The sequence below is a fragment of the Salvia hispanica genome, chromosome 3 (assembly GCF_023119035.1).
Source record: "Salvia hispanica cultivar TCC Black 2014 chromosome 3, UniMelb_Shisp_WGS_1.0, whole genome shotgun sequence".
Lineage (NCBI taxonomy): Eukaryota > Viridiplantae > Streptophyta > Magnoliopsida > Lamiales > Lamiaceae > Salvia > Salvia hispanica.
The window spans coordinates 2,796,959-2,819,210 of record NC_062967.1 but is presented as its reverse complement, the minus strand read 5'-3'; the positions used below and the strand labels follow the sequence as shown (position 1 = coordinate 2,819,210).

At 35.4% G+C, this 22,252-nt stretch overlaps 4 protein-coding genes and 1 pseudogene across 9 annotated transcripts; 2 read left to right on the top strand and 3 right to left on the bottom strand.

Annotated features, from left to right (window-relative positions):
• Positions 1-1,175: 1,175 nt before the first annotated feature.
• LOC125216658 (probable protein phosphatase 2C 60) lies at positions 1,176-6,037 on the top strand. Of its 5 annotated transcripts, none has more exons than XM_048118415.1 (11): positions 1,176-1,341; positions 1,931-2,047; positions 2,636-2,699; positions 3,057-3,165; positions 3,429-3,582; positions 4,045-4,170; positions 4,318-4,441; positions 4,611-4,687; positions 5,202-5,254; positions 5,370-5,424; positions 5,727-6,037. In XM_048118415.1, exons 2-11 carry the CDS (start codon positions 1,931-1,933, stop codon positions 5,910-5,912), a joined length of 1,065 nt encoding a protein of 354 aa, XP_047974372.1. In that variant the 5' UTR covers positions 1,176-1,341; the 3' UTR covers positions 5,913-6,037. The 5 variants fall into 5 exon arrangements, with proteins under 5 accessions (XP_047974372.1, XP_047974371.1, XP_047974373.1 ...); XM_048118414.1 differs by having other exon boundaries at positions 1,925-2,047; XM_048118416.1 differs by lacking the exon at positions 1,176-1,341 and adding an exon at positions 1,536-1,634 and having other exon boundaries at positions 1,925-2,047.
• Positions 6,038-6,149: 112 nt separating this feature from the next.
• On the bottom strand, positions 6,150-8,726 carry LOC125216659 (annotated as a pseudogene).
• Positions 8,727-9,907: 1,181 nt separating this feature from the next.
• LOC125215042 (putative disease resistance protein RGA4) lies at positions 9,908-12,967 on the bottom strand. Its single transcript, XM_048116334.1, has one exon. It carries the CDS (start codon positions 12,965-12,967, stop codon positions 9,908-9,910), a length of 3,060 nt encoding a protein of 1,019 aa, XP_047972291.1.
• Positions 12,968-15,091: 2,124 nt separating this feature from the next.
• Positions 15,092-17,274, bottom strand: LOC125213046. Of its 2 annotated transcripts, none has more exons than XM_048113399.1 (5): positions 16,729-17,274; positions 16,430-16,500; positions 16,195-16,330; positions 15,935-16,103; positions 15,092-15,319 (listed from the first exon to the last, which is right to left on the bottom strand). In XM_048113399.1, exons 1-4 carry the CDS (start codon positions 16,834-16,836, stop codon positions 15,957-15,959), a joined length of 462 nt encoding a protein of 153 aa, XP_047969356.1. In that variant the 5' UTR covers positions 16,837-17,274; the 3' UTR covers positions 15,092-15,319; positions 15,935-15,956. The 2 variants fall into 2 exon arrangements, with proteins under 2 accessions (XP_047969356.1, XP_047969357.1); XM_048113400.1 differs by having other exon boundaries at positions 15,958-16,103.
• Positions 17,275-17,662: 388 nt separating this feature from the next.
• On the top strand, positions 17,663-22,145 carry LOC125211135 (nuclear nucleic acid-binding protein C1D-like). Its single transcript, XM_048110839.1, has 6 exons — positions 17,663-17,987; positions 18,422-18,477; positions 18,646-18,700; positions 19,178-19,258; positions 19,337-19,579; positions 21,794-22,145. The coding sequence occupies exons 1-5, from the start codon at positions 17,783-17,785 to the stop codon at positions 19,570-19,572; spliced, it is 633 nt and encodes a 210-aa protein (XP_047966796.1). The 5' UTR covers positions 17,663-17,782; the 3' UTR covers positions 19,573-19,579; positions 21,794-22,145.
• The last annotated feature ends 107 nt before the right edge of the window (positions 22,146-22,252 follow it).

The following is a 22,252-nucleotide window of genomic DNA, read 5'->3' as shown; positions in this document are numbered from 1 at the left end:
ATAGGGATAAAATATAAACTTATATATCGTACAAACTCAAAACTTTTCAACACAGTTTCAATACAATATCAACATAGTGTAAAATTTCAAGATTTTAATGTCACAGTATCAACATAGTATTAATGTAACATCAATCATTGACTACTGTTGAAATTCTATTGACATTTTCTTGTTAATGCTTTTTTGTGATCTGTTGACATTTTTCAATGGTCCAGATTATGGTTTTAAATTTTTACAATATTTAAAGTTTTAATTTGATCGCATCCCTAGTTTTTACTAGAGGTGGATTTATACTAAACTTATATGTAAACGTGATTATTTCACTAACAATTTATAGTGGATCTTAAAAACAATAATTATATAAATTTGTGATAATTCTACTAGAATATGTAATTAGAAACATTATTAAACCACGTTTTAGAAAATTTAAGAGTTAGAATATTACTAGTGTATATTTTTTTGAAAGTGAATTGTGGTACGCATCGTAAAACTTTAATATGTCATGTTAACTTTATTTCCACTAACCTAATATATATCTCATTAAAAATTTAAACTCTTACGACCAAACATTAGTTTAATTTTTCACCATTTTCCCATTGACTTATTTTAAAGAATATCTTGAAACTTGAGATGCCCACTGAAAAAAAGGAATATCTATAGAAGATTTTGTGGATTGCTAGTTGTATAAGTTGCTTCGTCCACGATGTCACGTGCATATACAGTCGATTTCTATGAGCTACGGTTTCCTTCTGATATGAACATTATTGCTTGATAATCACATTATATTATTTTATTAGTCATTTAACTTTGAGAATTCAGAATTTGTATGCGAGTGCAGCGCAATTTTAATAGGGGCTGTGCAATCCAATATATTTCGCACTTAAAATGTTGAAAGATTATTTTTGTAATACTACTATTTTTTTTGATGATATAAGTTTTTGTTTACACCTATTTAGTTGAAGGGTCGGTAACCAAATTGTGGCGAACATGCACCCAACAAAGTCACAAATACAGGTGGCGGATATATTGGTCGATCAATTACTTAAATTAACACACCTTAGAGAAATGGAATTTAGGACCATTGATTAAGATACCAGATATTCAACTTGTGACCCACAATCATTATTTTAAATTATTTAAATATAATCAACATCTTTTTAACAAGATATGGTGTTGCAACAACAGATTGAGCAGTATTTTCGGTGGGCTCAAGAGATTTTGTTCATCACGCCTATACAGTTAAGAATAAGATCACAGTCATCAAAAAGTCCCACGCTTTACAAATTACAAAGAACAAATCTTTTTTCAATTCTCGTCACACCCATTTCCTCTCCTCTCTCGGTGAGTTTTCTTGGTTCTTTCGTTTTTTTGTTTTGGTTTCTTTAAGTGTAAAGTATCAATTTTTGAGCTCAATTTGCTACTTTCTCAAGTCAAGATTCAAATTTTGTTGGTTTGCTCAAGTGGGGCATGTTGATGAGCATTTCCGTGGACCCCCTAATCCTTCAAATTATTGCACTGTGTGGAAAATTGGAAATTAGTTGACAAATGATTTTTTTTTTTTGGTCTTGAGTTGATCGTGATCTTGATTATTCATTCTAATTACACCCTTCTGTAGCTTGTTTGGATTTTACAAGGTTGTGGCAATCTGAATTTATCTTAGCTGTTTTGGTTTTAGTTGGTTGATGTTGGTGTACAGTGTTGTTTTAGGAACTAATTCAACATATTGTAGCTCATTTTACCAGTAAAAGATCTAATCTTTACTTTGGATTTTAAGTTTTAGGTGTATATTTTAAATGAAAACATAAACACTGAGTGTAAGCATAAGATGAGAGATGCATATTTATGCCTTTTGAATTTCCTATTAATTTTGTTTGGCAATTCTTGTTGTGTCAAAGTGTGAATCTTATATGTGATCATATTTTAGCTTCAGATGGGTATATACCTGAGTACTCCTAAAACGGAGAAATTTTCGGAAGATGGAAGTAACAATAGGCTGAGGTTTGGTTTATCTTCCATGCAAGGATGGCGTGCTACAATGGAAGATGCTGTGAGTAGTCTGTCAAGTTTGTTCTCTCCATGATTTAATTTAATAGTAGCGTATATTTATTGTTCTGATGAATGAGTACTGTATAATATAGACTTGATCTAACTGTAAGCATGATTGCATAGAAGTTCGTTTCAATCGGATCAGTTTAGTATAGGAAAAATTGTTATGATGATGAGTCGGGCTTTAGAAAGTAGATACTCTTCTTCACGTGGACTGTATTCGGACCCGTACTTTTATTCTTTAATTGACAAGTGGTGTGAGGCCTTTCAGATCGTTGGAAAAGAAGATGGTCGAATCAGATAAAGATACTTATGGGTGAAAATAAGCAATATCATTTTATGTTTGGACATTATGGAAAATCTCTTTCAATTTAAACTTCGGAGGATGATGCATGCCATTATTAGCTTAGGATGTCATTACTCATTGTCAAGATGTTACCACTGAATTGCGTTGATTATTTGTATCTGGATTGTTTGGAGCGGTTACAGTAAAATTGAAGTATGACTTCATCTTGTTTTTGTTTGATTGTGTTCATTGCAGAATTTACAGTTTCCTAATTATTACAATGTCACTACTTTTTTCATTTAGCATGCAGCGCTTACAGATTTGGATGATTCCACATCATTCTTTGGTGTCTATGATGGGCATGGAGGTAAGTTGGTGTTATCTGCTGCTTGTATTTTACATTTCAAAACTAGGGTGTGTCTATGTTATGGCTTCCTGAAAAATTATATAGTGCTCCAAGTTTCCAGTTAGAAAAGGCATAATTTGTGTCAATTTTCTGTGAGGATTACAACAAGAAACAGCAGTTAAATCATTTTGTTTTTTATTGCATAGGAGTAATTTATATCTGTCTCTTCACTATTATGGTGGTGTTTTCCATTAAATATTGCATTGTTTAGTGATGCTAGTTTGCATCAAGTACTTACTTGCTTATGAATCGTGATGTTTGATAAAAAAGGATCGTTGAAATAGATTTTGTTAGTATTCTAAAGCTTTTGTTTTGCAGGTAAGGTTGTTGCCAAATTTTGTGCAAAGTACCTTCATCAACAAGTGCTAAAGCAGGAAGCCTATTCATCCGGTGATATAGGAACTTCAGTTCAGAAATCTTTTTTCAGGTCATTTGCAGACCACTGATTATTTTAAACTTCTTTCCTTGTTTACATTTGAACTCAGTTAAGTAGAGCCAATAAAATAGCGTACTCATATCAGTGTGCGTTGATATAATTAAAGAGCTTCAAGTTCAAATAAAGCATATATTGGCTCTACAGATACAAAATGGTGTGTTTTCCTGGTTATTACCAATGGCTGAAGCTACTTACTTGAATAATTCACATGCAAAGAGTTGGGTTTCATAAAAGTGTCTGCATTCGTTATGCAGAATGGATGAGATGATGCGTGGGCAAAGAGGGTGGAGGGAGTTGGCTGTTCTGGGGGATAAAATGAACAAGTTCACCGGCATGATAGAAGGCCTCATATGGTCCCCAAAAAGTGGTGACAAAAGCAAGCAAGTTGACAATTGGGCATTTGAAGAGGTATTTTCATTCGTCTCAAATGTAAACAGTGATATTGTGATTATGTGTTCCCCTGCTCTTCTGCTTTGGTATATGTTATCATCAAGGCAGCACAATAACATTACCGATAGTTAGATAGACATGCTCTACAGTACTGTACGTACTTTAAAATGTTGAGCTCTTTATGCAAAATGCTGCAAACTATATTAAGTTCTCCGTGCTCTCATTCCCTATCTGCTGAACCAACATTTTGAAAAATCGACGGCTTACTTATTTGATGTATAAGTGGAAGAAATCCGTAAATTTTCAAAATGTAAGTTGCTCTGTCCAAAATAGGCGAATATTTTCCATTTGGCATGTTTTACGTTTAATTAGTTGTCTTGCTCGAATGGGGTAAATATTAAGTTTCCACTCGTGAGAAGGTTCCTGTATTATGTTGTTGCTTAGCTTCGTGCTTATATTTGAATTACTATATTGGTACAGGGACCACACTCTGACTTCCCGGGACCGACTTCTGGTTGTACTGCTTGTGTTGCCATCATAAGGGAGAACCAACTTATTGTTGCAAACGCTGGTGATTCGCGTTGTGTTATTTCTAGGAATGGCCAGGTAAATAGGCGCGCTCTCATTTGCATTTATTACTTGACTATTGATTTTGTTATGCATGTTAGATGCATCACATGAATGTTTTAGTTGTTTTGTTTTTAAAAGTGTTATGTGACTATGATTCTTATCGTGAGGTCCTGCGTTGTCCAGGCATATAACCTTTCAAGAGACCATAAACCCGATCTTGAGGTTGAGAGAGACAGAATATTAAAAGCAGGTGGTTTTATACATGCTGGTCGGGTCAATGGCAGTTTAAATCTTGCAAGAGCTATAGGTGAAGTGCAATGTTCCTCACCCACTATTATCATTCCTGCAATTATGTAGTTGACTGAAGTTGACTCACAATACCACAAACACGAATCCTGACATTTTCTAGAGTTATTCAATAAAGACAGTATATGTCTGTGCTTTCTGATGACTAACGGCGTCCAAGCTTGTTATAGGTGATATGGAATTCAAGCAAAACAAGTTTTTGCCTCCTGAAAAGCAAATTGTTACAGCCAATCCTGACATAAACATAGTATGTATCTCCCCCATTTAAGTATTGTATTCTACTTGTCTCTGTGATTCAAACTTTTGCAATTGGCAGACACGACTAACCTTGATTTGCCAATGCTGTTACATTAATTAATGATGAACAACTTTTGGCCAAATACGGAACCGACATAGTAATTGTGCCTAGTATAGAAATTTCAAAGTTCTAATATGGAGCAAATAGTCACGAAAAACTCCAATACTTACCATGAATTTGGCTTAAACGGAGTGAAAATAAATGGCGGAATTTTGCACCTGCTCAATTTAGATGGGGTTGTAATTAGATTGCATATTTTTTTCTGGGTCTCGTAGTATGAATAATGCGTTAAAGAAACTATGGTTAGCGTAGTTGGACATAATTTAAGCGCTGTCAATTTATTTTAATATCATCTAGGCCCTTCGTCGATTTTTTTTGTATTTGCTCCATGCAGAGATATGACACCAGTCCTTGTTCCTTGGATTTGAAAAGATGAACAGTTTTTTTTCAATCTTTTATTCAGGTTGAACTTTGTGATGATGATGAATTCATTGTGCTTGCCTGTGATGGAATTTGGTATGCAACCCTAACATTTTTCTTTTAAATGATGTAATTATGATATGGAAAGCATTACAATACAAAGGAAATTATTTAAGCACAATATTGAGTTCCTGATTTTGTCACTTTTCAGGGATTGCATGTCCAGCCAACAACTAGTAGATTTTATACGCGAACAACTGAAATCTGTAAGTTCTAATGGTACCGAATCTTGTTCTTGTTGGCACTGAAGGGACTCAATGATGATAAACACTTTGGTTTTCTTCTGCAATTTGCTGCATAAAACTTATATAATGATCCATCCATTTTCATTTTTCAGTGCTCCAGTTAACTCTAATTAGGCAAGTCGCAAATATACTCAAAATCTTTTCAAATTTAGATCTTCAAAACAATATGATGTTTGTTTCGTTGGTCAATTTGTGTAGTCTTTCTCAGCTTCCGTAAGACCGTAGCTGTTATTTTGATGGATTGCTATTAATTGGTCTTGCAGGAGACTAAGCTTTCTGCAGTGTGTGAAAAAGTACTCGACAGATGCTTGGCGCCTTCCACGGCCGGAGGGGAGGGTTGTGACAACATGACCATGATTTTGGTGCAATTCAAGAAAGCTACATCTTCGGATGATAAACCCTCAGCTTCCGAGCCCGAGTTTAAGCCAGCAGAGAGTGAATCACAATAATATGATCCCAGTAGGAGGCTATTTTTATTCACAGTTATACACAATATCTGTAAAATGTACATAAATTTGTTGGAGAAAATACAAAGAACAACTCACCACTATAAATTACACCTATAATATGTAGATTGCTACTAGAAAATGTTCAGTAAATTAATAAGGCATTGTTTGGATACTAAAATGTGATTAAGCTAGTAGTAGTAATTTATTACAGCCGAACAGAGAGCAATAGCCAATGAATGTGACAAACTTTTCGATTCGCTTCTTATTCCAATTTAAATCGCAAGATACATGGAAATTGGAATGGAAGCAAGTCAATTCAACCCAAAAATATTGAACATATTTGGAAACGTCCATGAATTATTTTAGCAATACCAAACATTAGATTTGGAATTAAACTCCTAATTTTCCAAACCAATATTAGATGGAGTAATAGATATAGTAACAGTATAACTATGAGGTCCCTTCTAGTTCTTGTGCTGTGATTTTGACTGCCGGAATTTTTGTTCATCAGAGAGCATTTTTGCAAACCTGCAATAAATAATCACACAAATAAAGAAAAAAAATGAAAAATATATATTACCATATGTTACTGAAAATAATATGAAAAAATTAAGGAAATTAATTACTTAATCAAAACGTCCTGATTTGTGCCTCCGCTAGCAATAGGCTCATAATTTCCTGTTTGCAGATTAACTCTTGAGAAAGGAGAGTGCAACAAACATTCCCCGATTTCGACTAGATCGCTCAGATTCTCCTCTGTCGTTACATCCAACGACGAGCTATCTCCAGTTAAATTTTCAGCCTATGTAGTTAATATATATAAACATGAGTTGCATGTTACAAATGACGCACACAACAAAAGCATAGCTTCTAAGACTTGATATAATAACATTGAAAATAATAATTTATGTGAAATTTGGATTAAAAATACTGACCTCAATGCGGAGATAGTTCTGTTGAGAAGTTTGTGCCTGAAATATTACTGATAAGAAATAATCTACCATATCTGTGCTAGCTTGGTTGTAGATATCGATTATAGGTCTGAGCTTTCGATAATGGACCCAGCGCACCCAGCCCCATTTCGACGCCATTTTTGCCGTGTATTTCACTTCTTGCTTCGCAGAGTATTACACCTGTGCGATGCACGACTCAGTATTTCAAAAATGTGGATCTATGTTGAAACAATGCAATATTGAATAAAGCATCACAAGATTCACAACTAATATCATTATCATCACAAAACCAAAAGAAAGGCTCAACATATGAAAAATATAAGTGTAGAAACGTGAATACTTATTTCACATCCACTCCCGAGACACCTGAATAAAATACAGAGCTTATGTTGAAATAACACAACATTAAATGTATCATCACAACTAACATAATCATCATCACAACTAATGTATAATTTTCGAGTTATATAATCAAGTGCAAGATCACACAAGTTTAATAAAATAAATCTAATATTACAACGATACTACAAGAATACATCATCGAATGTACTACTTTGAGTGTCGATCCACAAGGAAGGTAAAGATTATTAAACTCTAAAGCAAACAAAACGCATAACAATAAATACTTTACTCTGAAGATTTGGATCAAAGATCATGAAACAACAATAAAAAAAAAAAAAAGAGCAAGACGAATTAAGAAATAAGATTGTTACTCCAATCATTCATAGATAAAAGGTGATTTATTCTAATATTCAATTACTAATATCTTATGAATTACCAAACCCTTTGGAGATGGATTTAACTTCGATCACTTAATGAATGCTATTTTATTGAGTCGGTACTATACCCCAACCTCATGGACTCCTAGACCCTTGGAGTGTTTGATTTACACTTCAGAGCTTAATAAGGTTCTATCTTAAAAAGTTAAAACTAATAAGTACCGGTAGGAGGAGAATGAGACTTATATAGTGGTTCCAGTTCTATTTTTAGACGAATGTGGATTTTTGTTTCATTTGCGAACATTTGATAAGTGCAATTCAACTATTCAAGTGTGGGACTGTGTACCGGGTTGTTGGCAGCGACACAACCGTCAATGAGATTGAAATCCCAAGAGCGGCCAGATTCATCTACGTTTGTGAAACTATAGGGCGGAAAAAAAGTGGGCGCAGCAGAGGTGGCGATGCATATGTCCGAAAGTAGCACGTCCTTGTAGCACATATTCTTCACCTGTTGCATCCATACATAAATTAATTTGAAAATGAAAACAACAAAGAGATAGACTGCGAGATGACCTCATAGGAGGAGAAGATGGTGGGCTGCATATGCTTGATATCGAATGACGGGATAACAACATTGGTTAAGGTTTGATGCAAACGAGTCTGCCCCAAAATCTCCCTTGTGAGCTTTTGCAAATACTTGCCATCATATCTGGGACGTACCCATGCAGCCATCCATCCAAGCAATCCACGTTTAAGCCAACTACAATTATTATTAGGAGTAATATTAATGCATCATCAATTTAATTTTAATTTTAACCAAAATCAAACCAACCTCTTTCGGAAAATCTTAGGCCCATGTTGTACATAGAAGGGAGCAATATCTCTGGCTGCATAAATAGGGCGATTGTTAGCATCGGGAGCGGTCAACATGGCCGTCATCAGCCCTCCGGTGCTCGTCCCTGCGATCACATCGAAGTAGTCTGCAATTCTAGCATCTTGGCCGTCCAATTTCTGGAGCTGGGATTCGAGGAATTGAAGAATCTTGGCGGGGATGATGCCCCGAATGCCGCCCCCGTCGATGCTCAGAATAGTGATTAGTCTTCCGTCAACAGGAGATTGGTGCATCTTCTTCAAGCAAGACGAAGACCGCGACATTAAATATTTTGTACTGAGTGTGATGAAAATGATCGATGCTATTTAAAGAAAAGGGTTCATGCATGACAGCCTAAACTTGTACCACCGTTCTTCAATTCACGCGCATGAGTATGTACCTGTTGTTTAAAAAGTTTCACTACTTTGGAACGTTGTGTTAAATTGATACTACGATTTATTGTCAAATCAAATTAATTACTCAGAGACCAAGACCTACACCGGTACCAGATCATGTTACTTGGTCAACCAACTTTTTTCTTTTTAATTTACTTATATACATTTTTTACTTTATAGAAAAATTAAGTGAAATGTGAGCACCATACTATATACTAGTATATGAATTTATAGTACAATATGAACGTAGTTAGTTAGTGGAGTATGTGGTCCACTTATTATTTTATATATTTATCTTTATAAAATAATTTTAATTCAATTATATAATTATTTTAACAGTTTCCGATTATTCACATATGAATTTAATTGAGGTTGATAAACGATCATAATAAAAATTGAGAGTCATTGTGATAAAGAGAAAAAAAATTTAGTGTTTGGACTGATAACGATAAAGCAAGTGTGATTAAGTGCAACGAAAAATAAAATTTATGAGTTCATGATTATTCATATTTTCTATATTCTTAATTGGACATCACACCGTAGAGTTAAAAACATCACAACAGTGTACATGTACGTACTTTTGTAAAACATGTAAGTTGGCAAGTTGTCATATTCCATTTTTTAAAATCTGATTGTAAGTTTCAGTTCAACAATATAAGGTGATTCAACATGTAGTCCTCAATTTACTCAATATAGCATATTTAAATAAAACAAATAATGCTTACTATGTACTCCATGTTTTATGAGATTGATGTATAACAGTAAATTATTTCATCGTATGGTAAACTATTTCAATGCGAGTATCTTGGAGAATTTATAGAAAATGCACCATAATACAATCCTCATCTGAACATGAGAACAAAACAAAAAATAGTTATTTTGCACAATTTTCTGAGAATGTTGTATAAGAATTTGATAGAATAGTTATTTAACTTCTACTAACACAATACTGACTTATGATGAAAACTGTGTATGAATACAAGTACAAAGTAAATAAATTTATGTATGAATAAATCCCACCTGTGAAGTTTGATGTAACATGTTAGACATGATGAAACTAAAGGAGAAGTTGAAGATTTGGATGATTTTGGGATATGAATCTGACAGAGGAACCATCATTATCATCTCCATAACTTCTCTGCAGCTCTGATGAAAACCTTATACTCAACATCTCCAAAGACGAGGCCTTACACAGGAGGCGACACGGCAGCTTCTTCAAACCCTCACACGAATCAATCGTCAACTCAATGAGACATGGCATGAAGGAGATGGCGGAAGATTCCTCTTCTTCCTCCGTTATGTCCTCCCACTCCCACCAGTTGACGCAGGCGCTAAACGCCAGTTTCCTCAGCTTAGGAAATGCAACAACTAGAACATCACTAGATGTAGTTTCTATTCCTAGAAACTCATGTCCCACCACCTTCAACTCCTTGAGCTGCTCCACATGTAAAGATTCCAGCAAAGGTAGTTTCCCCATAGGCGGCAACGACCGCACCTCACTCAAATCAATCAGACTGATCTGTTTTATCAAGTGGAGAGGCGATGACATCCAACGTGCAAGTCTGGAGCCCCTGTATCCCCGGATTCCGAACTCCCTCACCTTGTGATATGGCTCCAGAGCATCTATTACATCCATCCACAGTGATGACAATGACTGGTCCCTTTCATCCATCTCATCATCCTCGAATGCTATATTGAGTGTTTGAAGGTGTATCTTGTTCGTTAACTCTGCTTCTCCGGCATCCTCAGCTAGCTCCTCCAGATCACCACTACGCCTCAAGTGGATCACCAAGTTTAGCTGTCCACTAAGACGGTTTAGCTTTTTCAACAAGCCCAACTTGTTGTAAACGCTTCCAACTTGAAACTCCCTCAATTCTAATGTGTAAAGACCACTCAACTCACCTAATCCTTGAGGCAGATGATGCCCTGCTGAAATGTAGCCGAGAAAAAGATGCTGGAGGTTCTCGAGCCTATGGATCCCTTCGGGAAGTCCATTGAGCTGACTGCACCCTTCGATAATCAAGCTTTGCAGTTCAAACAAACTACAAATGCTTTCTGGTAACTCCTTTAAGAATTTGTTCCTACTCAAGTCGAGGTTTCTCAACTGAACCAGATTCCCAATTTCTCCGCTTATCTCTTCTAGACAGCACAGTGCTAAGGTGAGAGTTTGAAGTTCAACCAAACTATACATGCTCTTTGGCAACTCTTTCAATTCTCTGTTCACACTTAGGTCCAAGTGTCTCAAGTGAACTAAATTCCCAATTTCTGTAGGAATCTCTTTCAAGTAGCATCGTGCTAGCAAAAGAGTTTGTAAGAAGTATAGCCTACATATGACTTTAAGGTCTTCATTTGAGAATAAAGTACCACTTAAACACAACCATCTTAAGTGAATCAACTTCTCCATTCCCAGCAGAGACGGAAGATGCAGCCCGCGTTTACATACAAGCACCTTAAGACTTGTAAGGCAATCACAAAGATTAGGAGTAGTGTTATCCAAGCATAAACTGCGATACTCTTGGACCTGAGAAACTATAATAGGATCACAAACTTGGCAAGTTGTCTTTCTCGTTTCAGCAGCTTCGTTGTTCTTCCTAAGAAATAGAGCAAAATCATGTACTATATCATGCATTTTACACCTTACTATATGCTCACAAGTTCTCTCAACATCATGAAACAAAGAAAGCATTGCTAGAGTGTTCAAGTACTCTCTCCCTTTAAGTTCCAATCCACCATTTCCACCAACAGACCCCAAATAACCTAAGGCCATCCACTGCTCTATTAGACTCTTAGCATTGATTTGGGAATCTTTAGAATAGACAGCACAGTAAGAAAAACAACGCCTAAGAACAGGGGATAATTCATTGTAGCTTAAGACCAAATGAGGAAAAAGCTCTACTTCTGCCTTCTCCAATTCCCATATTTCACTCTTCCATACATTTTCCCACTCATTCAAACTGTACTTGAATTGCAAAAGACTTCCCAAAACATTTGCAGCAAGAGGCAATCCCTTGCACTTGCTAGCTATTTTCTTGCCAACTTCCTCAAATTCTCCGCATTCCTTCTCACTCCTTCCCGATAGGGATATACAACGTAATAGTAACCAACACTCTTCATCACTGAGCTGTTGTGGGCGGTAGATGTCTTCATCTACTATGCCCATCATCTTAGCTACTCTCTCATTTCTTGTTGTCACCAAAATTTTACTACCCGGTGCACCGTATTTGAGATTGATTTTGAGGGGTTTCCATTTGTTGTAGTCTTCTGTCCAAACATCATCAAGCACGAGAAGAAACTTCTTTCCTGAAATACAATCTTTGAGTTTTTCTAGTATCATTTCCAATTGGTTGATATATGGAGGAATAATCTCTTTTGTGACACTCTCAACAATTCCTCTGGCAACTTCAGCCACTTCAAATGGATCAGAGACACAAATCCATATTCTTTTAAAACCACCCTCTACCTGAGTATCACTATAAACAAGTTGAGCAAGAGTTGTCTTCCCAAGTCCGCCCATCCCAACTATACACAATATTTGGCTATCGCCATTAAACATTAGCTTGTTCACTAGATCATTCTTATTCCTCTGTATGTCCGACCCTTGAACTTTCTCAAATTCAATCGAAGATGTGGATTGAACTCGCCAAGATTTGGGCACATGAGAAGTGGCAGGGGCAGACATAGCAAAATTAAAATCATCTTTCTCTTTCAAAATCTGATCAACTGTGGATTTCACATTTTCTATCTTCTTGGCAGTATCACGACTAGCAACAACTTTCTTGAAACACAAACATGAAGATGGGATGAAGGAGCAGCATACCTTTTGCTCAGCAGCAGAAGCTTTCATCTTATGTTTGAGAAGAGCGTAGTTCCATTCATCCAAAATGTCATCCATCTCATAAGACGTAGCTTCAAGCTTCTTCAACCAACTTTTGACGCTTTGATCGTTCACTCCTCTCTTTCCTGCATCAGCCAACACATTTCTGATTGTCTTGAGCTTGTCAGAAAGATCGAGAACCTCCTTCTCAAAACCTCTGACCAAATTGACTTCGTACCGAATCTGATCTTCAATGATTGCAGCAACTCTCTCTGCCACAACTGAAATGATTGCATCTGCCATTATCACTGGTAATTGCTGTTATCTCACTATCTATTCTATGTTTATGTGTTTAGGAGTGAAGCTTATATCATCCTCTCTTGATTTGAGGTGGAAATCAATCCAATATCTGGAATTTGAAAAGTCAAGATCACTCTTCAATGCATGAGCTGTATACGAGACAAAAATTAGACTTTTTTATAAAAACAAATTCAGCAACGCAACATTTTCTCAATGGTCACAGATTTATATTGCAGAAAAACTACAATAATGAAATGAATCGATGGAGAAGATTTTGAGTGAAAAACTACAATTATTCATAAGCATTTATTTATTAAAAAAATTTCTGTTAAGATTCATTATTATTTTGCAATTTATTGGTTAATAATTTATAAGCCTTAATTCATCCGTATAAATCTCTCGTGATAAAATAAATAAGCATTTATTATTACAAATAAAAGTAAAGGTTAATTGTAGACTCTACTTTCTTAATTTTGATTAGTACTTACTAAATAATAGTATAAACCAAAATTCAAGAAATTCCTTGTGACCATGAGACATAAAGATACAATAATCATTATGATACTTGGTTTGATAGCTAGCCCATATAAGATAGTTTGGGCTTTGAAGGACGGCCCACTTCTATGATTTGGGCTTCATGTATGCGCTTAGATCATTATTTTCAGCGCAAGATACAATACAATCTGCTTCACCTTGTACACTGCCAAGTGGTGCAAATAATAATCTTCATCTTGAAGAGTCATAATGATGAACCTTGGAAAGTTGGATGCCATGATCCCAAACCTGCGCATATACTTTAATTCATCACCAAAACAATATCTATATATATTATCAATAATGTTATTGGAAATAAATAGACAGCGTACGTGTTTGGGACGTAATTAAATGCAAACTCTATATATTGTACAAACTCTAAACTATGATTAAGGGCGGAGACACGATGGGGCCAGGGGCCCCTTGAGCCCTCACTCATTTAAATATTTAATACTCCATTCGTCCCACATTACTTGAGGCCTTTCTTTTCGGCACGAGATTTAATAAAGTTGTGTTTAGTGAATTAAATAAAATAGAAGAGAAAATAAAGTATGAGAGAGGGTAAAGTAAAAGAAAGAATAAAATGGGTGTAATTAGATTTTTTATTTTTAGCCAAAAAGAGAAATGACAATTCAAAATGGAATACGACTCAGTAACTTGGGACGAAGGAAGTAGATATAATATATGTAATTATCATTTACTATATGAAGTGCTAGCGCAGATGAATTGATATTCGGCATCCTGATTGGGAGGTACCAAGTTCGACTCCAACCATGACCTTCTGATTCGTTTGTTTATTTTTATTTTTCAAATAGTAAATTTTGTTAATTTTCTTCTATTTGTTTATGTCTATGGGTTTGTCACATTAGTAACTTTTATTGATTTTTTCACTTGTAATTTTGTTCATAAATCATTTTATTTTATAATCATAAAAAAAGGGTTTTTATAATTTAAGAAGATAAAATAATTCTTTGATTTCATAAATATTGTTAAATATTACTCCATCCGTCCCACGAGAATATGCAATTTTCAATTTTAGAAATTTTTTTCTCTATAATGTGGTAGGACTAATTTTCCACTAATAATACTTTAATTACTTTTTCTCTCTACCTCTCTTTTACTTTACCAATTTTGCATTAAAAGTCGTGTCGTACCCAAAGTGCATATTCTTTGGGGACGGAGAAAGTATGATATTAATAAAATCAATTTTAATGTAATGCTCTTTATTATAAAAAAAATATTATAGTAGATAATAATTCTTTAATCTAATTAAAAATACTATCAAAACATGTCATAAAATATTAGTAGTAAAATATGTGCTATGTTCTAAAAAATCTATTCACTAATTCATTTTCTTATCATCCATTTCTCACCCGCAATTTTTTATAATTTTCACGTTAGAGTTGTTTCCATATCGTTAGCATTGAACACACTCAATAAATTTTAATGGTAATTTGCCTCCTCCTATCGGGCTCCACCATTGACTCCCCTACTCCAAAGTCGAAAAAATAAATATTTTTTGTTAGACAATTAAATATTTGTATAAGGTGAAGTTTGCGGGCGTAGCTAAAATTTTGACATAAAAATTTATGCTGCAAGGAAATAATAAGTGTTCTATAAATTTATAATCATGTTAACTAGCTAATGAGTCGATATAAAACTAAAAAAAAACAGATAAATCAATCACCCAAAAAAAGATAAATAAACCCTCACACTACTACTTTCTGGGCTTTATTACTATATGCCCATTTGCTCGAATCTCCCTTGTTAAAATCAAGGAGCTCGAAGCACTCATATTTTTTGCCTAAAACTTTGTTGAACCTGCAAATCAATAATGATGGTGAGGATGTTGATACATGCAACTATGCAAGCATATAAATGCATAAGATAAACCTACTTTTCATTCCACAGTTATAGGTTGTCTAATGTCTATGATCCAAATAACCATTTAATTCACTAAAATAAGATAATGATCATATCAAATAATTTTATATTCTGAAGTAAATCCAGCAGATAGACAAAATATAGAAGCTTGACAACATATTCAGTTCCAAAATTCTTGACATTAGAATCAAGAAACTGATATCAAACGGATCAAGGATCAAGAGAGAACACTACTACTGGCTAGACATTACACCATTCTACTCTAATCGGAACAGATCCCACGTGAATCTCATCGTTCTAAAACAGAAAATCATGTACTACTAGGGCTGTTTGATATGGAAGATGAGATATGGAAAAATATGACAAGAACAAACATTTTTAGGTCTGATAACTCGCTTATCTTGAAGTTATGTACCCTAGGATAAAACGTATCTAATCCCAGCCAGTTTCCACATGCTCCATAACCTTCAACCTATCTATCAAGACTCATCGAGTTATGAATCGCTAGAGACAGCAAAACAAATTAACAGCGATAAAAAGACACGAACTCACATAGTGCAGCAGAGTGACTCAACTAGAATTTCGGAGTGACTTGATCAGGCCAACAGATCTTTTGTTCGCCCTCAGCCTTATCCTGAGTCGAAGGATTCTTTTTCCTTTTCTTGCTTCTAACATCCTCTCGATATACATGACCCTTTCCTTCTTCTGCCCTCCCATCTCTCTGCAACATAAAATACAACTTAACTAAATTGATCCCTCATCGAGCCAAATGCCAGCAACTATTAATCACGTCTTTAGGCAATTATATTTACCCGGAGCGAATTTGAAATCAGGGGTTGATCAATGGTGCTGGGAATGGGAGTGCCCCCACCCTGCAATGCATTGGTTTCTTTATCTGTATTTGGTGCTTCTCTTTTCAACAAATACTTATGCTTCCTTCTCAAGAATCTGAAATAGAAAAGGTTATTAGTTACACATTCTAGAGTGATAATTAACATAATTGAACTTGTTTTGTAGGAGCAAGCAAACAAAGAATGAGAATTATACCTAACTTCAGCAAATACTACTTCTCTCTTTTGCTTAGCAGCCTGCAATTTCCTCTTTTTAGAAACAAATACCTGAGCAAAAGAGTAGCATACCAATTCATCATCCAAAATCATATTTCCAGAACTCAAATTTACTCTGATAGTTCATCGTACTAGTTTGAAATTTAAACCAGATAAATAGATATAGAGACCAAAATTCATGCTATCATGCTATAAAACTCTTCAAGAATTGATAAAACCCCCTAAAACAAAGAGCATTATGAATGAGAATAAAATTAAAATAAAACAATATAATCGAACCTTTTGCAAGTCAAGGAATTCTCTCAAGAGTGTTTGATATTTTAACTTTTCTTTAGCTTCATCGGCGGCAGAATGCGATTGATCAAAATTAACAGAAGCCCGCTTCATATTCTGCTTCAATTAATCCGTTTCTCCAAGAAAGAATCCAGAATTCCGAACGCAACAGAAACCCAAATTATATATGAAAAAAAATCAAATCTTTAACACAACCCACATGCAAAAAACTAGCAGAGAACAAGTTGGGAGTGGCTTCTCTCTCTCTCTCTCAAAGCTTTTAGTAGAAGAGAGCGAGGAAGACGAAAGGGTATATGCGGAGGCGTTTGTGGTTGGATGCAAGAAGACATCTTGGTGTATATGTATATGTACATCCTCCACCATTGATTTCCTAATAACATACAACTTTCCATATATATTATGTTTGTGGGTTTTGATGGAGTTTTCCTCCAACATAAATTTAGGTCCAGATAGAGATAAAAAAACAGCGCGTGTGGAGTTCTACAAGGATAGGGATTTGTGGAGAGAGAGGGGCAATGGAGATGGCTCATGGCGCTGAAAGGGCAGAAGATATGGTATATACTTCTACACAACCAAATCTTTTATTTGTGCTCATTTCATAATCCAAATATTTAATCAATTTAACTGCGTAACTAATTGTCCCTAGTACTAGTATTTTACCCCTGAATTTTGCATAGAACGTGCTTGAAATTTCTTAATTATTTTATTTTGATTACCTCTCTATAAAATAAAGCATATCTTAAATCTTTAAGATTGTACTGTAAATCATTCTCACATACAGTAAAAATAAAGAATAGAATAAAAAATAAAATAAAAGTGAGGTCAAGAGGTAGAATATCAAAGATGAGGGTATAATTCGCATTTTTCTAAACTTTTGGGCTAAAAACAAAATCCCAAAACTCTCATAATTTTAGATTCTCCAGAAACGAAGCAGTTGTATTCTCACAAAACCCCAAATTCTCATTCTGCACAACTCTAGCCTTCCTCCCCTCTTCGAAGACGAAGGCGAGAAAGGTAAATTCGGCTAAATAACAGAGCAATGGAAACCGGCAGCGTCAGTAAAGTGGTACCGGAATCAGTAATGGAGGCGGTGAATAGAACTCGTAGCAACATCGATGAGGTGCAGGCCAATTTGGACGAGCTGTTATCTTGCTATGACAAAGAAACCCTTGCAACCATGGAGCCTCTCGAGAGGGCCCGAATCCACTTATTGATTGCCAAAACAACAACTACTCTCTTTGCTTGTATGCCAATTTCTCTCTGTTTTTTTCATGTCTTTTTGTTGAATTGGTGTTGCATGCATCAATTAGTATTTTTTATAGTCTAATTGGAGTATTACTTAATTGTATTTATTAAATCTTGAAAGAGCTCAAGCCTTCTTGTTGATTGCCAAAGTGAAAACGGTCTGGGGTAGCATGTTTTTTTAATGGTTGCGCGCGTGTTTGTTCTTGCGTGTATCGCTTAGGGAAGATGGAAGTTTTCTCCTTCCTAATTTTTGTTCATTAGAAAGGGACAAGTTTGTGTTTTTTATGCGATGATATTTAGTGTCACATCAATTAGCAAAGATGCTGAGCCTTTTCTTTTGTATGTTCTTCATAGTGAAATTTTAGAATTGATTGAATTGCTGTTCTTTTGTGTGTATGTGTATGTGATTTCTCTATTCTTTGTGGTTGTGCAGTGAAACTAAGATGCAGAGGTGTTAATCCAGATCATCATCCGGTGAAAAAAGAGTTTGTATGTGTTTCTACTACCAGCTTCATTTGTGTTTCTCAACCTTCTTTTGGTGTTGTTTACTACCAGATGATCCAGCTGCATTTTCACCTCAATGGAATTGTTCACTAATTTAAACCTTGAATATGGTATATACCCAACAATTTATGTGGTTTTATTTTATGGTTTCAGGAAAGATTGAGCTTGTACGAAGAGAAACTGCAGAGATGCGTAGACTTGAGCAAAGGTATGTTTTAGCCTGCCTTTCACTCCCAAATATAACAAATATGAGACACAATTGAATTTAAAGTCCACTGGGGTAATGTAGGCCAAATCCAAATGAAGAAAACCTTCTGTAAAAACATTAATTTATGCTGTTGCATGGACAATATACTAAGGTTTTTAAAGGGTTCAAACAATGATCTTGGAGCAACTCTCAGTTGCTTCCGTTGCTTGCATAGCACCTCTACCGTTGTCATAGTTATTTATTATGTATTCTGTTTTGAATTGCAACCTATAGTCCATGGTAATCTTGATTGGATGAGTAAGGCAGTGTGAATATGTTCTGAACAGTAATAAATTCATGAGGGCTTTGGTAGTTAGGACCTTTACCTCTAAATATTGACACACAAGATATTTCAGTAGTATGATAATATCTGGTACTAACTATGATCAGTGGCTTCATTGCCACTATTTCCTAAAATGTTACTTGCTGTGTTTGTAGCTCCCCTGAGACCCTCAACAACCATCAACACCCCTGCAGCAGCCAGGTTTATTGAGCATTCTCTGCCTGATCTTTCCTCTGGTATGTTTTTCTAATTCATGGTGTGGCAAACCTTAACCTCTCCTTTAGTTGTCTTTTGATTAACTACCTAATTTGCAGAACAGAAGCAAAGCATGCGGGAAATTAGTCGTGGGGAGGGTCGGGGATTCAAGCATGTGGACAAAAATCTCCGCAAGAAGAGAAAATATCAGTCATCCGAGAAGCTATCTGTTCGTTCTGCTGCTCAGGAGTTTCTTGAGAAAGCAGCACGTGAGCTACTTGGTGATAATAAAAATGGTGTTAAAGGACCTTTACAACCTGCAGATTCTGAGGAGGATATCCTAGTTCTGGACTGATCCTATGGTAGATTTTGTGATTCAACCTTCAATATTTTTATTGTGATGTTGCGCGTAAATGTCTGGTTGACCTTTTCTTTGCTGCTTAGCTGATTCAACTACTCGATGCAAAACACCTTTTTCGAACTAAGAAACCTTCATTAACAGCCAAGATAGTAAGGTCTTATATTTTCTTAACATGGGCGTAAAAAAATGGGACCAAATGACATATTCCTAATTTTCTATAGATGGTAAGTGTTTAGTCTTTCTAACCACAATCTGGAAATAGCCAAACGAATTGATGACATTAAATTTGCCCAATGTGAATTTTAGGTGTCACTGAGTAGCTACTGAGACAGTTCTTTGCGTTTTACTGAAGTAGCCAATTAGCCATACCATATGTGGTTTGTCTGTGTAAATGTAAGATGGATCATCCTTTAGAACTTAAATTCTTTAGTCTTTTTTTGCATGGTCATGGATTTGAAATTTACTGGGCCAGTTCACGCATTGTCATGTTTTCTAGTTAAATGTCCTAAGTTTCAAGTACAAAATAGTACTGTAATTTCCTGTTTTATCCGAACAAGTTGGGGAAAATTTTGTACCCTGAGGCAGTATTTATATGATCAAAGGACCATGAAAACTTTTTCTACGCAAACATTTCCTTTGGTTTTCTAATTGCAAGAAACCGTTTTTACTGCATACCTTCATCAAAATGGTACGACTATGACTCGGGATTGGATACGAAACACCTTTTTAGGGAAGTGGGGGTTTATTTCCAAAGTTGGAAAATTGTGAATGCTGAACTTATTATGTTCAGGGGCGAAGAATGAACAATGGTTGGATGGGTTAAAAGCAGGAAAGGATTTAAAATGAGATATGTATGATGTCGGTTAGATATGGCAATATAGTTCCTGTACAGTGTATGTTGTATTAGCTGATTGGAGCATGGCTTATTTGCATGGAAGCTTCAGTCTACCCTCTTTTTTTTTGGGGAGGGGGGGGGGTTGGCGTGGGTGGGATCTAAACAAGCTCGTGCAACTACCGAACAATTTTTTTTCGGAACATTCTAACCCCTCTTTCCCACAGCCTATTAAATCTTCAGCGGCTGTAGGTTTCCAAAATTTAAAATAACTGCCCCTTCTGTATATATGCTAGTTTTTTTCACGTGTTGTCTATCCGATTTCCATATCTATCATTTTCTGTGTGTGCATTTTTCTTTTATGATCAATGGTGATTGCAAGTTTTGGTCAGGAACTACTTTATGAACAATTAAACCTTTTTGTTTTTGTGATAAGTACTGTAGGCTCTTGTCCTTTAGCTATAAGGTTTAGGGAATTAAAATAATTAAATATTGGTCCATTTTCATTACTGCCTACCTCCATTTATCATATAGACTCCATGCATTGCTCCCCTCAATCAAATCCATTGGTGTTGCTATTTAGGAATTTAATTTAATTATATCACCAGGGAGGATCTCGAATTGCCATGTCGATAGGTATATTCTTTTCTGTAGTGGATATTTTTATTTAATCTTTCTTCACTCAGGAAACAATTAACATAGTTCTGTGAGAAACTTAGATGCTGATGGGCCTTAGCTGGCCCCACTTTTTTGCCAGCTTAGCCTCAGCATAGGTCCTGATTATGTGCTAGGCTCTAGTGCAAAGAGAATCTTAGTAAATGCATTGCCAAGTTATTTTTTGTCATTATTTCTATAATACTGTTTTTGTCGTTAATTATTTCTCACCCAGCCCCCAACTCTATAGGCCTTTGGATGTCCCAATTATTTTCATGCTTAGACTTTGTTTAGGCCCTCATTAGGTGCTAGGCTCTATGTTCTACCCTGCTAACCGGTAATGCCTTTTATGACATTAGTTGTAGTGAATGTAGTGGTTTTTATTCATGAATATGCTTAATGCTTTGTGTACTGAGGTTGAAGATTCTGTAGAAGTCACTTCTTTGGTATAATACTCTAGTGATAATGCTTTACTTAAAGCAGTTGTATACTTAGTGACGGCTGGCATGGTTTTTCAAGTTCTGCGATATTTATTATTATGTGCTTGGATTGTTTGGAATAGTATTATGTCACCAGTAAAATACATTATATCGGAGTCAGAATCATTCACCGTGTAACTTTGGAGTTTGGGGTGAAGCATCTAGTAAAATTGATCTTTCACTAGAATTGAAGCATATCATTCTTCATCACTGTAACTTAGACTTATTTTCTCTTTCATATTCCCTGCAGGTTCCATTGATCATGAGGACCAGCTTCCCATTGCATTGAAATTCAAGGAAGGTCAGACATATTTAGTTGATCGCAGATGGCGATTTTCTGGTCGTATATTAAATATCCGTCGTACTAGCCAGGTGTCTGATGAGGTTAAATGAACAAGCCTACTGTGTTTAGCCATTCGCGTGAAATTCGTAAGCCAAGTTCAACCTCCATTCTTTTGTTAGAACATGCAACTTTTCAGAATGAATCAACTTCTAGTTAAAGCTATGTACTGTAACATTTTAGCTGGGAAATTCTGCAAGACTGAATTTTAAGGCAGGCTTTGGAATTACTGCCTCTGGAAATTTTCTCCGCTTAGTTTTTTTAAGTGTCTCTTTTGTTTTTTAGTATATGAAGTGTTTTTCTCTTTGATTCTGTTGTTTTATGATTTGAATCTATGTAGATAAAATTTATGCACGTTTAGATTTGGTA